At 38.5% G+C, this 18,738-nt stretch overlaps 1 protein-coding gene across 1 annotated transcript in view; it reads right to left on the bottom strand.

The window, feature by feature from the left end:
- The window catches only part of ACYP2 (acylphosphatase 2), a 113,129-nt gene extending 95,336 nt beyond the window's left edge, over nucleotides 1–17,793 (bottom strand). Inside the window, exons 1-3 of the mRNA XM_066267133.1 lie at nucleotides 17,127–17,793; nucleotides 7,737–7,753; nucleotides 6,179–6,288 (exon numbers count right to left, since the gene is read on the bottom strand). Coding sequence (XP_066123230.1) covers nucleotides 6,179–6,288; nucleotides 7,737–7,753; nucleotides 17,127–17,265 — 266 coding nt within the window. The 5' untranslated portion in view covers nucleotides 17,266–17,793. The remainder of the gene's footprint in view (nucleotides 1–6,178; nucleotides 6,289–7,736; nucleotides 7,754–17,126) is intronic.
- Between the last annotated feature and the right edge of the window lie 945 nt (nucleotides 17,794–18,738).

Genomic DNA, 18,738 nt, shown 5'->3' with positions numbered 1-18,738 from the left:
TCGTTTCTCTTCTTGTCCAAAGTTCCAAATTCATCATTATAGCCACCTCCTTGCAAACACCCTGAAGTCCCTGCTCTCTCACCTCTACTCTTTGTATCAATAGTTGCCAATAACCAGTCCTGGATGAACCCTGCTTCATGCCTTCTCGACATCTGTACTATGAGAACTAAACATTACTGAAGAAAATAAACCTAAACCAACTGACAGGCTTAACGTTGTTTTTATTATCGCAAATTGTAAACTGGCAATTTTACTAATGTTGCCATCTTCAATGAAGCCAAATTACTTTGAAGAAACAAAATGGGAAACTGATAGCCAACTTTAAAACAAAACAATAGATTTCAGAATACTAAACGGTATATCCACAGAATATTGGAGGGGGAAAAGCTACCATGTTAGAATTCTATGCACAGCAAAGATATTTTTTCAAGAATGAAGGTAAAATAAAAACATGTAGAGACCAACAAAAACTGAGGTAAACACATCACCAGCAGGCCCATATTAAAGAAAATACTTAAAGAACATTCCTTTAGCAGAATGGAATTATTCCTACACAGAAGCCCAAAGAATTAGGAGGAAGAAATAGCAACAAAAATGTCAAATATATAGAGGTTCTCCCCCCCCCCAAATACTGACTTACAAAAAACACTAATGTTTTATCAGGTTTAAAATACATAATTAAAATATACAACAGTAGCATCTAAATAAATAGGGAGATGAACGGACTTACACCAGAGCTCCACCCAACTAACCACACAAAGAGCACAGCCTAAGGGGCACTCGGTAGGTACCAGAACCTGCAGGAGTAACTCCGCCTGGGGGAAGGGAGCCCCTGAACAGCAACTCAGACGCGGTGAATAAGGTCTACCCATACAGTCAGCCAGCCTGGGGGCTAACTCCACCCACAAACGGGCCAAGAGCACTCAAGACTCAACTACAACAGGAGGGGGCGCATGACCCACACAAGAAGCATTTCTGGAGATTGTGCCACTGAGACCCACAAGGCACCTACATCAGAAAGCTTGGGAGTCATAGCAGATCTACCAAATACACACAGTCAAAAACAAAAAGGCAGATAAAATGGGGAGACACAGACAGCAGCATGGTGATAGTCAGAGGAAAGGGGGCCGGGAGAGGTGGAAGAGGGCAACGAGGGGGATAAGTGGGGATGGAAGAGACTTTACTTTCAGCGGTGGGTGCACGTTGCAGTGTGCAGATGATGTTTTGTTGACTTGTATACTCGAAATCTGTATAGTTTTGTTAACTAATGTCACCCCAATAAACTAAATAAAAATAGTAATTCCAATATTATTTAAATTATTCCCAAATAAAGGATGACAAACTTTCTCAATACATATTATGAAGCCAAAACGATTTTAACACCAAAACTTGATATAGTACCCCTTCAAAAGGAAACCATTTAATAAATATAGATGCAAAAACCCTAAATAAAATATTGGCTAGCAATATTCAGCAATGATTCAAAAGACTAGCATAATGTGACCAATCAGGGTTTAATTCAAGGAATGCAACAGTGAATTCAATGTGATGAAGTATATTTACCAAAATCAACAACAAACATTATTCTACTTGTAAAACAATAAAACTATTTCAAATAAAATCAGAAACCAGCCAGGGATTCTTTCTATTGCTATTATTATTCAGTATTGTCTTGATAATTCTAGAAAATAAACACTGAAAAAAATATTTTTTCTAATTATATAATTGTATACTTAAAAAATCTAATAGACTATAGTTTACAAAGAAAAAACCCCAGTAAAATTAATGAGAATACTTGATAAGGTACTCTACAATATAAAATCTTTTTTTTTAAAGATTTTATTTATTCCCTTCAGAGAGAAGAGAGAAAAAAAGGGGGGAGGAGCAGGAAGCATCAACTCCCATATGTGCCTTGACCAGACAAGCCCAGGGCTTTGAACAGGGCACCTCAGCATTCCAAGTCGATGTTTTATCCACTGCACCACCACAGGTCAGGCTTATACAGATACCTAAAAAGTCATTATGCTTTCCTTATTCTAGCATAAGTACCTAGAAACATAAATGGGAAAGGTATTCCATACACAACGGTAAAACAACAACAACAATATAATATTGTGATGGACTAAAATGTTTGCATCCTCCTCAAAATTCATTTTGTTGACATCTAATCACCAGTATGGTTTTTGAGGATGGAATCTCTGGGAGGTAATGAAATCATAAAAGTAGAACCTCATGAATGGGATTAGAGCCCTTATGAGAAGAGGCCAGAGAGATAGCTAGCTCTCTTTCTGCCACGTGAGGATAGAGTGAGAATTGACAGTCTGGTACAAATAAGTTAGGTAAAAGCCCATCAGAGGGCTTTACCAGTACCTGCCCTGGCTGGCACCCTGATCTCAGACTTCCAGCCTCCAGAACTATGGAGAAATAAATTTCTGCTGTTGATAAACCACCAGTCTACAATACTTTGTTATAGCAGCCCAAACTGACTAAGACAAATATTTAAGAATAAATTCAGCAAGAAAAGCATGTGACAATTATAAAATCATATTGAAGGGTAAATTAAAAAATCTGAGCTAATGAAAAGACATCCATATTCTTAGATGGGAGGATTTAATATCAAGTCTTTTAATATCATAAAAATGTAGACTTAAAAAGCAAGTAAAATATGAGTTCCTAAAAGAGAAAAGGAACATTAGATAAAAGTTGAGGAAATCTGAATGAACTACAGATTTTAGTTAATACCAATGCATCAATATGGATTCATTAACTGTAACATATGTATCATACTAATGTAAAATGTTAATGAAAAATTGAGTAAAGAGTACATGGAGCCTGACCAGGCGGTGGCTCAGTGGATAGAGCGAAGGCCTGGGACACTGAGGACCCAGCTTGAGCATGGGCTCATCCAGCTTGAGCGCAGGCTCACCAGTTTAAGCACAGCATCACTGGCTTGAGCGTGGGATCATAGACATGACCCCATGGTCGCTGGCTTGAGCCCCAAAGGTCGAAGGCTTGAGAAGGGGTCACTGGCTTGGCTGGAGCCCCTCCAGTCAAGGAACATATGAGAAAGCAATCAATGAAAAACTAAGGTGCCACAACTATGAGTTGATGCTTCTCATCTCTTTCCCTTCCTATCTGTCTGTCTGTCCCTCCCTCTCTCTCACTAAAAAAAATAATAATAATAATAAATTTTTTAAAAAGAGTATATGGAAACTCTGTTCACAATTTTTCTGTAAATCTAAAACTTCTAAAAATAAAGTTTATTTTAAAAAAGCATATTTGTAAGACAATCAAGTTTTTTTTTAAATATATATAATTCCAACTAAATAGATAAAAGTATCTTAAAGTTTAGAGATAAAAGTATCTTAAAGTTTAAATACCCAATAAAACAAATAAATGAACAAAAAAGAATAGTAAAAGGAAATATATACTATAAAACCACTTTAATTAAATCAATATGGAATATAGAGTATTAGTCTAGGAATATATAAGTAGATCAATCAGTAGAACAGGGAATCCGGAAATAAAATCCAATTGATATGAAGTTTTAATATATGACAAAAATGTATTTCAAGCCAATGGGAAAATAGTGATTATTTAATAAACAGTGCTGGCACAACTGGCTATCCACCTGGCAGAATGCAGTCAGTCCCCAATCTCATATTATAAAATAAAAAAAAATTTCAGAGGAGTAAATAAGTAATGTAATAAATAAAGCATCAAAAAGTTAGAAGGAAACCTAGGAAACAGCACTCATAGTCTACTTATTAACCAGAAAGAAAGATAACTATATTTGAGTTTATAAAAATTAAAAATGCAAATTACAGTGAAAAATTATATCACTCTACCCTCAATCAGATAAAAAAAAAATTAGAGAGCAATAATACCAATTGCTGACAGAATGAAGAGGGAAAAAATGTAATTTGTTTACAACTCTTTTGAAAGCAGTCTGACAAATATTTTTAAATTAATAGCACACAGACACTTCAACCAACAAATCACACTCCTTGGAATCTCTACCATTAAAATAAAGTCACCAATAAAATGTTTATTATAGCATTGCTCTTACTGCCAAAAAAAAAACAAAAAAAACCCAAAACACCAGGAAACAAAATGAGTTCCCAGCAATAATGTGATAAATAATGATACATTTATATTATGGAATACTAAGCAGACATTAAATAGAATAAATCAGAGCTATACCACTTAACTTGGAGGAATGCTTCTCGATGTATTTTTGAATGATAAAAGTGAGATGCAGATTAGTGCATACACCATATTCCCATTTTTAAAAAGCAAACATTGATCACAACCCAAAACTGTATGTGCCCCCATGTGTATGCGTGCGCCCATGCACACACACACAAACACACATACACACGGGAAAGGTGAACACGGAGACAAATACAGAAGGAAATGTACTAGGTTGCTAACACAGATGACTGGAGGCGTGAGGGAGGAGGCGTGAGAGAGGTTGGGAAGAAAAAAGGGGCAGAAGTATGCTACCGTTGCACTGATGTCAATCAGAAACCTCCTACCACATGCATTAGGACATAACATGCCTGGGGTGGGCATCCCCCCCAGAGTCCCCATTCTCAATCTCCCTCCTTGTTATCCGGCACTTCCTCGTGCATGGAAGCATGAGTCCTGCACAACAGTAAGTCTCACAACCTTTCCTTTTGTGCACGTTGCGTCAGTCCTACCAAAAAATATTGTTTTCCATTAACATTTCATGAAATTGATTTTATGGAGCCCACTTTTCAGGTTGGGGTGCAGTTTTACACACAAACCCAAGTAAGTATCTACACACAATGAAATCAGAAAAAAGGAAGTTATCGGTAGTTATATATTTATTGATTGTTGAAATGTCCATCAAATAACAAAACTAGTTACAGAAAAATACGCATATTCTATTGCAGTAAAAACAAGTGAAACCTTAATTATAAATGTATACTTTTAAATGAAAGAGAAAGGTTGGGAAAGTTGGCCCAGGCTGCATAAAGGGATAGAGGAAGGGGAGGGGAGGTTACTAGCTTAGCTTTTATACTGCTCTGCATCTTATTACTTGAGTTAATATAATAAACAAAAAGTATTACTTTTTAAATCTGAAAACATTAAGTAGTGAAAACAAAGATAAATTGCAAACAATAAAATAAAATAAATTGGGTATTAGCACCTACCTCATAAAATCCTTGTAAAGGTTACATGAGATAATCAATGTAAAGTGTTTAGCTTATTGCCTAACATGTTGCATATACTCAATAAATGTTAGCTTTTTTTTTTTTTTAAGACTACAGACAACAGTGGAATTTACAAAGCTGAAAAGAGAAGGCCTTTAAAAATGACAGGGCAATGTTTTCTATATTTCTAAATCAGGTCTCCTTTGGTGTTCAAGGACTCATGGTAACCATACCATTAAACACACTTTCACTGACAGTACAAATAAAATTAAAATTAAATAAAAGAATATTTAAACAATAAAAGGGAGATAGCAATCTGTTTGCCTTGAAGGCTTTGTGAAGAACTTCAAAAACCATCCTAAGGCATGAGAGACACGTGGACCCCAGATAGTTCCCCCATGTTAGAGGAGAACTAAAACACAATTCATAGAGATTAGAGAGCGATGCCATGGATTTGATCTTCCTGAGGGCTGTCCACATGGGAAATCCATTCCCAAGCACAGAAATCCCATTCCCAATTCTGAGAATTTTTTTGCTGGCCTATCTAAAACAGGGGTCAGGAACCTTTTTGGCTAAGAGCCATGAACGCCACATATTTTAAAATGTAATTCCATGAGAGCCATACAACAACCTGTGTACGTTACGCATTATCCAATAAAAATTTGGTGTTGTCCTGGAGGACAGCTGTGATTGGCTCCAGCCACCTGCAACCATGAACATGAGCAGTAGGAAATGAATGGATTGTAATACATGAGAATGTTTTATATTTTTAACGTTATTTTTTTTTTATTAAAGATTTGTCTGCGAGCCAGATGCAGCCATCAAAAGAGCCACATCTGGCTCGCAAGCCATAAGTTCCCAACCCCTCGCCTAAAAGCTTGTTATTTAGTTATAATCTACAAACAAAATTTGGTACATCAATACTATGCCTGTTATCCAATGAAACATTAAAATAAGTTAATAAATTGCATGAGTGTGTTATTAGTCTTGCTACTTACATGGAATTGACTTTCTCTTCAGAGCCTTGCACTTGGCCTGTCACAGTGCCTTTGCTGGTATTCTTCACCCAGCCAACCACTCCTAGTTTCTTAGCCTCACCTTCTGTGTACTGGTTTCATTAAAAAAAAAAAAAAAAAGGGAAAGAAAGTTCATCATCAAAAGTCTGATTTCATGACATATTTGAGTCTAACATTCAAAAGGTACTAAGTAGATCGTTTTTTCCCTATGCCAAAAAAGAAAGAAAACTATGCAGCTGACCTACAGTTGTAGCTCTATTTACAAGAACCTTCACTTAAATGAAATTTTTTGTTAAATTCCACTTTCAGTAAAGACAAGCATGATATGATAGAATAAACTGGTACTGGAATTACTTCAAAAAAAAAAACAGTTTCCATGATATATTTTGGGATTCGTACAATTCAGCTGCATTGCCCTCACATCAGCGAACAATAAATTACATTGTTAATCTGGGTTCCAAATGATGATCACTCTGAAATTCTTAGTCACTAAGGAAAAATTTCCAGTTATGCTCAACAGAAAGTACTGGATTAATATATTTAAAATATTCTATTGTTTTCTGTTGGCTCTGGATTTCTCCTGTTATTCATAATAGATTTTTAAAAATTATCTTCCTGGTTCCAAATTCAGTTACACTATTGGCAAATAAAAACCTAGCAACATTTAGATTTTGACTTATTTTAACTACATCATACTAAAATTCTTGTGGACCTGGTCTACTAGAACTTTTTAATAACATGCTCTTTTATTTGACAGCCAGGGGAACCAAGATCTCTATACTCCACATTCCAAACAATAGGAAGAGACACAAACTGAGATGGCGAGAGTTCAGTGGTTACAACTAGGGTTGATGTATGAGCTGGTTCTGAAAACAAGTCAAGCTCTCAGAGGTAATAATGAAAAAGGAGACAATCTGAACTGCAGAGGATGCAACAATCTCAAGATACAGAGACTTTATGGATGGGAACATATTAACAGAGACCTAATCTAGGGACTGCCTGCTAAAATAGTAGGTGAAAATCCAAGTTACATTTAACATTTAAGAAAGAAATAAAGTAACAAAATAAAAACTTTGAAGACAACAAGAAGTTTTAACTTCTATAAACCTGGGAACCACTACCTTATGCAACATGAATATTTTTAGTTATGCAATTTGAGACACATTTAAAAAAACAGAGAGACATACCCTTGCTAGAGGGTTTCTTCTATCCAGAACAAGTGAAAGATCCCATATTTTTGTATTTAATATACCTAATCAAAATGTTTAATGTGTTCACCTCAAAAGAGGTATTTTGAAATTCATAGAAAACATTAAAGGCTAAGAAGGCTATAATGTTTTTAAGATTACTTTGTAAAGACAGCTCTAACAAAAATCTCAACTAGTATTTGTATTTGAAGAAATATGTTTTTATTTGTTGTCAAGGATGAGAAGTAAGCAGTAGACCAGCACTAAGTGGAACACTGCTCTGTCTTTGTGATTAGAATTAACTATGGGGGGAAAAATGGCAAAAAAATTAGACACTGATTGTATTAACTTACCATTCTGAAGCAGACACCTGTACAAAAGAAAGATGAAAAATGTCAGCTTGTCTACCTTTAAAAAAAAAAGCATATATTTCCTAACTTAACTTTATCTGTTTTATTAAATAGTAAGTAAATGAAATGAACAAATCTTTTAATATCTGAATATATTCTAAAATATTTTTTAATTATTTTCTTTTAGAATAAAAAGAGAAAGGGAAGATTACTTTTGGAGAAAATTAGTAATATGACTATTTCATTTTATCTGAATATTTAATTCAAAATATAGTAAAATGCCAGACTGTATTTATTCTATTTCAGCGATTTAGAATTTTTCAGCTGCAAGAATTTTTAAAGTATGTAATACCCGATTATTTCATCAGAAGTACTGACTTCTTTTCCCCTAGATTGTCAACTTTAAAAAAAAAAATGACAACAGCCAACACAATAACCGCCCAATGTGAATGAACCAAAATTAGACCTACTTTTTGTCAGGTGAGCAAAAAATATATATATTTTGATGTGCCACAGAATTTTATTGATTAGTGTGTGTGCCATGAGATGAAAAGGGTTGAAAATTACTGGTCTATTTTACTTTATTTTTCCATTGATTTGAAAGAAAGGGGGAGTAAGGGAGAGAGAGAGAGAGAGAGAAAAGTATCAACTCGTTCCACTTAGTCTTTCCATTTAGTTGTGCTCTCATTGGTTGCTTCTCACATGTGCCCTGACCAGGGATTGAAGCCATGACTTTGACATGCCAGGAGGATATGCTATCCACTGAACAACCTGGCCAGGGCCTTGCTATTCTATTTTAAAATGCTAAGTAAAATAAAATGCTCATTATAAGGGCAGTTGAGCAGATCTGATATAAAATCGACCTATCCTCAGCTTTTTTTTTTTTTTTTTTTTTTTTTTTTTGTATTTTTCTGAAGCTGGAAACGGGGAGAGACAGACAGACTCTCGCATGCGCCCTACCCGGATCCACTCGGCATGCCCACCAGGGGGCGACGCTCTGCCCATCAGGGGGGCTATGCTCTGCCCCTCCGGGGCATCGCTCTGCCGTGACTAGAGCCACTCTAGCGCCTGGGGCGGAGGCCAAGGAGCCATCCCCAGCGCCCGAACCATCTTTGCTCCAATGGAGCCTCGCTGCGGGAGGGGAAGAGAGAGACAGAGAGAAAGGAGAGGGGGAGGGGTAGAGAGGCAGGTGGGCGCCTCTCCTGTGTGCCCTGGCCGGGAATCGAACCAGGGACCTCTGCACACCAGGCCAACGCTCTACCACTAAGCCAACCGGCTAGGGCTTATCCTCAGCGTTTAAATACAAGGACTAGCCTGGCCAGTGGTGGTGCAGTAGATAAAGCATTGACCCAGAATGCTGAAGTCACCAGTTCAAAACCCCAAGGTTGCTGGCTCTGAGCACAGATTCATCAGTGTGAGGTTGCTGGCTTTAGCAGGGGAATCATCCATATAATCCCAAAGTTAACCAGCTTGAGTCCAAAGATTGCTGGCATAAAAAAAGTCCCAGGTTACCTGACCAGGTGGTGGCGCATCAGCCTGGGACGCTGAGGACCCAGGTTTAAAACTCCGAGGTCGCTGGCTCTAGTGGGCTCATCTGGCTTAAGCATGAGCTCATCAACTTGAGCCTGGGGTCGCTGGCTTAGGCATGGGATCATAGACATGACCCCATGGTCACTGGCTTTATCCCAGAGGTCACTGGCTTAAGCAAGGGATCATTTGCTCAGCTGGAGCCCCCACTCCCACCTCTCCACCCCTGGTCAAAGCACATATGAGAAAGCAATCAATGAACAATTAGAGTGCTGCAACTATGAGTTGATACTTCTCATCTCTCTCCCTTCCTGTCTGTCTGTCTGTCTGTCCCTCCCTCTCTAAAAAAAAAAAAAAAAAAGCTCCAGGTCACTGGCTTGAGCAAGGGGACACTGGCAGGGCCCCGAGGCACACATGAGAAGCAATCAATGCACAACTAAAGTGAAAGCAACTACATGTTGATGTTTCTCACCCTCCCTTCCTATCTCTCTCTCTCACACACACAAGGACTAAATCCACTTTAAATGTAATAAAACATTTTTGTTCTAATTTTAATTTTACATCTGGAAAAGGCAAAACTACAGGACAGGAGACTAATCAGTGGTTGCCAAGGGCTGGGAGGGGAGAGAGGAGTGCTGCACGGGCCCCAGGGGCTCTTAGGGACGATGACACTGTTCTGCATGTCAGCTGTGGGAGTGGGTTCCTGACTATGCATTCTCTAAACTCACTGAACTGCACACTAAAAAAGGGTGAATGTTACTGAATTTAAATTATACCCCATCTGAAAAAAAAAATCAGGAACTCAGAGGGGATAAATCAGGCAAGAGATATTGTTCCCCTTTACAGCAATTAAGCCTAGTTTTAAAAAAAAATTACAGAGGAAGGAACCAGTGGTTAGGTGATTGTAATTTTGTAAGTGGATTTACAATAATAAGAAATATCATTTATTTCCTGATGATTGTGTATTTTGGTACCAAAATAATGTGAAGCAAAAAGTAATTAAGCAATAAAGACAGGATAATATCACAAAATTTTTGTAGGGCTATAAAAACATTTTAAATGCTACCTGTAAAAGGTGGAGGATTGATGAGTGGAAGTATTGGTCTGAAAGGGATCAGAAAGGCAATCTGTAGTTGGAGGGAAAGACATTAGCTAGCAGATATAAAGAAAGCAGAAAAACCAAGAAATTTTTCAGTTAAGCCAGACCATGTAGAAGAGAGAGACAAAACAGAAGAGAAAACAGGCAGAACTGTGGGCAAATGTGCCGTCGTTTATAGTAAGAGTGAGGAGGTCCCAGAAGACCCAAGTGTTGAAGGTTTTGGTCAGGGTTGCATTGTGCGTATTCCCCTCTGAGTTCCTCAACGGTGAACAGCCCTGTCTGATGTGAGCATCGTGAAAAGTGCAAGCCACTGAGGTCAAGAGAAACCAGAAACATCTGGTCCTGCTCTTTCCTACTCAAAGAGTGGCCCATGGACCAGTAGCACCAGCAGCACCTGAGAGTATTTTGCTTTCTTTATTTACATTTTTTATGACATTTCAAAAAACTGACATACAGTTCACATAATATTAAATACACTCCTTAGAAGTATTCAAAGTACACTAGTATAGTTTGTATATTCACAGTTTTGCAACCATCACCACGAGCTAATTCCAGAACATTTCCATCACCCTCCCTCACATTCCCCTGCTCCGCCATGGGGGAGGCCCGCCTGAGCTCAGGTGGGTGTGTTTCACTTGCCAGTACAGATTATTATACTGTCCACTTACCTGAAGGAACATACCTTATCCCCCCCAAACTCTGTTTTATTCTTTGTTTCACTTGTCGGTCAATAAAATGAAGAGGGGTGTTACTTATTCAGTCCCTCAACCACAACCTCTATTTTAAAGCATAAGAAGGAATGTGCATCGAGAGGCATCAGGACCACCAGCCCATTAACTCCGTGAAGCATGGGCCATGCGGGAATTAACATTCAAAGCTCCATAATCCACTAGGAATTTTTTTAGAAACTTTCAGCGAGTCCTGATCCCGAGTTTGAAGCATACTGTGCAACAGAAGGAGGGAAATAGAGAAAAAAAAAGAAGCCAAGAAGCCAACATGGAGACAGATTTTCTGCATTTTATGGGCCCTGGCTGGAACACAGCACCCCTGGGGCACAGCCTGGGTTGGAGAACATGCTCTGAGGACTTCTGTGGTCTCTCTGCATTGCTTCCACCTCGTCTGCTAAAGAGAAGGGAAGCTGATGTGACACATGTAGGTTTTTTGCAGACACACTGCTCTGAAAACTGGGACAGACAAGCAGCCCCTTCAGTTATGAAAGACTCGAGCACAATGAGCTGCTCAGGCAAGGCTCAGTCAGCGGCTACTGAGCCTCACTTTGTGGAAAGATATGTCAGGGAGAAACAGACGGAAATATTTACAAAGGAAATCATACTTTAATCTACAAAGAAGTATTGGTATTTAAGAAATCATATGATGAATTTTAAACATCAGCCTCCTTTCATGCAAAAATCAAATTTTCCCTTTGTCCTGAGATCTGACTGCCTGTGCCAATTTTGAGTGCAGAAAGTCAGCCAGTTACCACTGTATAAAGCAGCCCTTGATGATGATAAACATCTTGAATGGTCAGAAAGGCCTTCTTTATATAGAATAAAATTATGCATCATTTTAACCTTTCTTCATACTTCCAAGGTCTGTCCCCTGGAGCCACACACCAAGGCATCTTTCAAAGAGTTGAAACAGACATCATTCTACTGTTTTTCCTTCAAGCCAACTATCCCCAACCACTTCAATTTGACACAGTTTTTAAGTCCTCACCAGAAGCACAACCTGTAGGGGATATAAAAACAAGCTATCAGCTTGACCTTCAAAATACTATCTGTATTGTTTAATGAGACACAGACATAAGTACATAAATAATTGCAGTGAAAAGGAAAATGGATCGAAGAGAAATAAAAACAAGAAGTAGATCAGAGATATAAATGAAATGCTATAGGAATAAAGATGAGAAAAAGAATTAGAAGCTACTCCTATTCTAAAACTAAGTTAATGCTGCCAAAAATACAAACTTGAATGTCCAAAGCACAGGTAAACCAATAGATTGTCATAACCCATTGCCACAGATGTCATTTAGTATTTGCCTGAGATCTGGTAAAACATCGAAGAATCCATATACAACTTAATCAATTTCCCTTTCAAACTTTCAGAATATATTATTCTAGATATAACTGTAATGAAACATTTATAGGAACATCATATACCATGCCATAGTTACAATGTTCTAAAAACGTAGGTGGTCATTCCCCTGATCCTCATCTCAAAACCCCCAGGGCAACAGAAGTTGGTGGGAAAAAAACATGGAGTTTAAAAAGTAGAGAATGGTGGGGGGGGAGAAGAGTAACTTTACTGGGAGAAATCTGACAAACTCGATCTCAGTCAGGTGATCCAGGTCAACATCAATAGTGATAAGTCATATTGATAGTATGTACCCTTTTGATATGGTGTGATGAGAGTGGAACCTTACTTCTGTGGTTTTCCTCCCAAACTCATAACCTCAGTCTTAGCATGATAAAAATATCAGACAAATCCCAATGGGGGAGCATTCTACAAAGTACCTAACCTCAAAGTACTCCTCAAAACGGTCAAGGTCATGGAAAACAAGGCATGTCTGAGAAACTGTCACAGCCTACCAGCCTACAGCAGCCTATGGGGATAAGATGACTAAATATAGTGTGATATCCTGGAAGAAGTCTAGAACAGAAAAAGAACTTCAGGTAAAAACTAAGGAAATACGAATAAAGTATAGACCGTAGTTAATAATAATGTATAGACATTGGCTCAACAGTCATTACAAATGTTATCATGCTAATATCAGATAACATTTATCTGGTATCAGAAACTCTTCACAACTTTTCTATAAATCTAAAACTAGTCTAAAACAAACAAACAAACAAAAATATTTTATTTAAAAACAAAGTAGAGGAAGAGACACAGCAACGAAAAGGAGCAGCATCCTGAGGCTCTAAACGTAAGCTGTGCAGACGGAGCTGGAAGCAAATCTACTATTTGTAATATTATTTCTATAAGTGTATTTTCCTGAATTTCAAACAACCAATTTATTGACTAATTCTTGGAATGCAATGTTTGCAAATTAGAATGTGCGTATTTGAGAACAATGCAGGGTACATTTGACCTCTAGAACATACTGACTGCCATTTTGTCACCACCAAGGATGTTTTAAATTCAAACATTCTATATAGAAATATAACAACACCCTTTTGGAAAATATTTTGTCATAAACTTCATAAAACCAATTTAATTTATTGATAAGTAAGGACAGTTAAACTATTCAGGATAGGACAGTTAAACTATTTTCCAAATAATTCATTTTTATGTCATTGAAACCATTTTCATTGGGAATATTTCCCATTTAAATATTTTTATGATAATTTTATTTATCACTTCATATTTTATCCATATTAAATGTTGCCAATCATAGCTTCTTCCATTGCAAATTTACTTTCATAGCCATTACTTCTATCAAGCCAGTTTTCTCTAAGATTTAATTATTCCATATTTTTAAATTAAGTCAATTTTATGTTCCCCTTAATTGTTCTTTATTTTATAGTATTAAAATTAATTTTTTTATTATTTAATGTCAATTATTTCTATGTAATCATTATGACTTGGCTAAAAGACTAATGGCTTGTATTTGTTTCTTAGGCAATCCATGATAAAATTGTGAGATACAGTATGAGATACAGAAATAGTGACAGTGTGAGCAAGTGACAGAGAGTCAGAGGCTGTAGCTTTTGAATGTGCTGATTGCTTACTGACTAGGTCAAACTTCCATGGGACCAAAAATATCATAAAAATGTCCTCAAGGACATCTAAGAAATAATCTAAATCAGGGGGCAGCATGCAGCCCCCTGAGGCCATTTATCCAGCCCACGTCGCACTTCTGGAAGGGGCACCTCTTTCGCTGGTAGTCAGTGAGAGGAGTACTATATGCAAAGCGCGGTGTTGCTCACATACAGTACTACTTCCATTTTGTTTTTTTTTACTTTAAAATAACATATGTGCAGTGTGCATAGGGATTTGTTCATAGTTTTTTTTATAGTCCAGCCCTCCAGCGGTCTGAGGGACAGTGAACTGGCCCCCTGTGTAAAAAGTTTGGGGACCCTTGATCTAAATAGTTGGATCCAAATGTCCTGCATTAGTGTATATATGTATTCAGTACATAAGTTAGGAGAAAGGCAAAATACAAGTGGAAAGGGTATTAAAAGGAGAATCAATATAATGATCAATAGCGTGGTATCAGATTATCAAGGTTCAAATCCCAGCATTGCCACTTAACTCACTCTGCAACCGGGGAAATTTACTCTCTATGCCTCAATTTCTCCATCTGTTAAATGAGGAAATAGTTGAGGGTACAAGGTTGAGAACTGAATGTATGTGAGACAAAGCATGTGAACTATGAAGTACAGAGCTTCGCAAATTGGCCTAAGTTCTCAGCCAATGTTGGTGTACGTATGTGGGAATACATGATTGGGAATCGTCCCACATATTTTGCCTTGATAAATCAATAGCATGCATGTACTCTCTTCCACTTAACAAACTGAAAACTATAGAACTTAGTGCCTAGAGCTCATTTTTAAACCCCACTGTTCATATATAGTACTTTTGTCTTTCCTGTATTTGTACTGTCACCCAGAATTAATCTTCATATACCATGTAACCATCATTTGCACAAAAGTGCAATTAAACAGTTAAAATCAATCTAAATACATTATATATTAACAGAAAACACTGTATAATAGAAAAGTGCAGGTTTTAGAGTTAAACTGATGCAGGATCAAATCCCATTTGTCAGCTCAGGGTTTGTCCATGTTACTGAACCTCTCTGTACCTGTTTTTTCACTGTTAAAATAAGAATGAAATATATATATCAAAAAATTGTGATAAGGATTAAGTAAATAATAATAAAATGCTTGGCCCATGGAACGCTTCCAGTAAGTGTCACCCATGTGCGCACTGCAGCCATCTCTGTCCAGTAGACCAAATATTTTGTCAGGTAATCTTTGCCACCATTTTCATACTTTATGTGTAATGTCTCAGTGACTTATTGTAGCAGTTTCCAATCCAGAGTATCATATTCCTGGATGTACCCAAAGACTTCCTACAGGGTGCAAAGCCATGGCTAATTTTAAAGGAATTGATTTCCAGATCCTCAACTTTCCATACGTACACTTTTCTAAGACTGTCTGAGAAAGCACCCGTGCTGCTCCTGCTCTTCCTCTTTCCATACTCCTCGAAAGGCCAGTCCTTACAAAGGGCACAGTCTCACCCATCCTTAATCTGACCCTGGTGCAAAGTGTAAAAACCTCTAGGGTACCAAAATAAAACGATAATTCAACCCTTACTGTAGTCAAGATTTCTCTTGATGAAATAAATTTCCAATATAAATTTATCATACTTTTAAAGTATCTATATTAATTTCATCAATTTTGTTCTAATAATATTTGCAATAATAACTCAAGCCATAAGAAAAAAATTAATAGAAGCATAGACAACAATGTGGAAATTGCAGGAGGAAAAGGGGGTGGAGGAAAAGGGTAGAGGGGGAACAGATGGTGATGGAGGGAGACTCGCCTTGGAGTAGTGAACACACAGTACAACATGTATACAGATGATCTGCTATAGAATTGTACACCTGAAACCTGTATAATTTTATTAACCAATGTCACCCCAATGCATTAAAAAAATTTTAATATAGTTTAAAATATTTTTAAAAGAAAAAATTAATACAGATTTATGGTCAAAGGAAATTAAGAAAATATACACATATATTACAGAAAAATTTGACAGGTGATCAATAAGACTCTCAAGCATAACAGCACAATAAAATTCTGTGGGGGAAGTGGAATGGAAATCAAATTCCAAAAGGAAAAGAAATGATGTAAAATTTCCCACTGTTAAAAAGCTTTATTTCAAATGAAATGATGGCAAATATTAAACCACTAACATATTAACATTCCGTTCTACAAATTTCAGTGATTTAACATTTTAATTTAGAAATAACCAGTTACAATAAACCACTTATTACATCCCTTTCAAGTACTTGAGTTTATGATGAAACAAAAATTAGATATCAATTTAACAATTCTTTTAAGAGTTACAGTTTTTAAAATTATAATATCTGACAAAGGGAACCCTCCAACATCATCTAGGTGTCTTTCCTGAAGCTGAGATGGAACCCAGCAGCGAACAACAGATAACTATACTTCTCACAAAAATTAGGGGGTCAGGGAACGTGCAGATAAGATACTCCAACACTTTCACACTTTTGTATAGGGCATTTTCACCAATGAAGTAAAAGATGAGTTTGCATCTCATTTGCATAATTGAACTTTTTTAGACTTGTTTGCTTTTCTGATGTTCTTTTTTAATAAAAAATAATCAAATGCTTTTCTTTATCACTTCATATTCATTCTGAAATATCGCCTAGTTCAGAGACCCTCCTTTCCCTACCAACTTCATTTTTCCCTCTCATCTGCCTCCTTAGCAAACCCCCCAGGGCACGCAAGGGTCCCTCCTTTCTCCCCGCCCCCTCCCTTTTCTCCCGGTTCCGCTCCCTCTCCCCGCCTCCCCCGCCTCCCCCGCCCAGCCCCGCTCTCCAGCGCCTGCGCGTTGGGCCTCCTTCCTACTTGAGGCTGCTGTGTCATGGCCCAGCGGAAGTCCCGGGCCACGCAGGGGAAAGGGACCCGTAAGAGGGAAGCCGGTCTCTCAGCCTTCTCCTCTTTCTCCCCTAATACGTCTTTGGTCTCCCGCGGGGTGGAAGGGGGTAAGGGGGGGAGGGGGTCCCATACCCTGCACTCTCCCGAACACCTCGTAGTCCACGGACTTGAGGGGCCCGGCGGTAGACATGGCGGCGAGCCCTGTGCCGAGGAGCCGGAGCGAGGTTCGGGGCGCGGCGACTGCGGCGGCCGCGAGAAGGGGGAGGCACATGGCACCGCTCGGCGCACCCCGCGCCCGTCGCCGGCCCGGGACGCGAGCGCGCCGGGGTCACGCGTTGGGAAGCGGCAAATGAGATTGCGGGGCCTGGGAGCGAGGGCAGCCGGGGACACCCGAGGGAAGAAGCGGCTCGGCCGGCGCCCGTCCCTGCCTTCCCGCTGGTGGGATCCGCCTGGCGTCGCGGGGAGGGTGCGCTTCTCAGTGTCTGTTAATAAAAGCCGGTTCTGTGCCCAGATGTCAACAATAGTTCGGTTCTCCAAAATGAGTGCTTCTGAAGTGAAAGATCTGCTAGCTTGGTGGTGTATTTGGTTAGTTTTTATTAAATGTCGAAGCGACTGCCAAATCTTGGATTTTTGAGCCAAAATTCTTAAGGTGAGATCTGCACCCTCTCCATCTCTCAAATCAGAAAGGCTTTGGCCCTGAATCCATAGTCTACCTAGATTCTGGTATTTCTGGGACAAAATTTTTAAAACCTAAACCATTTTATGCTAGTGGAAACAGAAAAATAAACTTTACCTCTTGTTCACCATTATAACATTTTTATAGTTTTGATTATTGTTCAGCAACATCCCAGTCGCCTAAAGGTTAAAACAGTTTATACTTAGAAACTTTTACTTCCTGGTGAGCTAATAAGTCTTCATTTAAAGCAACCCACCAGTCCAAAAGATCTGGATACAGCTATTGATAATCTGCCTTCTAGAATTCCAAATCGTTTGACTCATGAGAATTTGCATTTCTCAGCCTATTTGTTGCCCTCAATTATGTCTCTGCATCTGGCCATAGAGTTTAATCCTCTGCAATCTGATTCAATATTATATGCCAATTCTATTAGAGAACACCAGAAACCATCTAAAACTTGGTTAGAATGTGGTTAAATAATTTTATGTAATGAGGTTCCTGGTTTATTACAGACACCTCACAATATGTCTTCCTCTCATCTTCCAGTTCAATGCATGCAAACTCTAGAATCAACAGATTTTTTTCTTTTAAATTAAATGAGAGCTGGGAGGCAGGGAGGCAGAGACAGACTCCTGCATGGGCCTGACTGAGATCCACCCAGCAAACCTACAGGGGATGCACTGCCCACCTGGGGCCGCTGCTCCATTGCTGTGCAACTGAGCTATTTCATTGAGAGGAGGCCATGGAGACATCCTCAGCGCCAGGGGCCAAGGTACTGGAACCATTTGAACCATTGGAGTCATGGCTGCTGGAGTAAAGGAGGTCAAGAAAGAAGGGGGAGGGGTGGAGAAGCAAACGGTCACTTCTGTGTGTCCTGACCAGCAGTCAAACCTGGGACTTCCATATGCCAGGCCAACGCTCCATCGCTGAGCCACCTGGACAGGGCTTAGAATCAACATAGATTTTATGTCATTCTTTCAATAACACATCTTCAAAACTCTTTATACTGCATTACAAATAAAACCAGAGGTCTGCAGCCTTCACTAACTTCTGATTACCAGTTTATCC

This window comes from Saccopteryx bilineata, chromosome 3 (assembly GCF_036850765.1).
Source record: "Saccopteryx bilineata isolate mSacBil1 chromosome 3, mSacBil1_pri_phased_curated, whole genome shotgun sequence".
Classification (NCBI taxonomy): Eukaryota; Metazoa; Chordata; class Mammalia; order Chiroptera; family Emballonuridae; genus Saccopteryx; species Saccopteryx bilineata.
The sequence above is the reverse complement of the archived record's forward strand: the minus strand, read 5'-3'. Positions and strand labels throughout refer to the sequence as shown.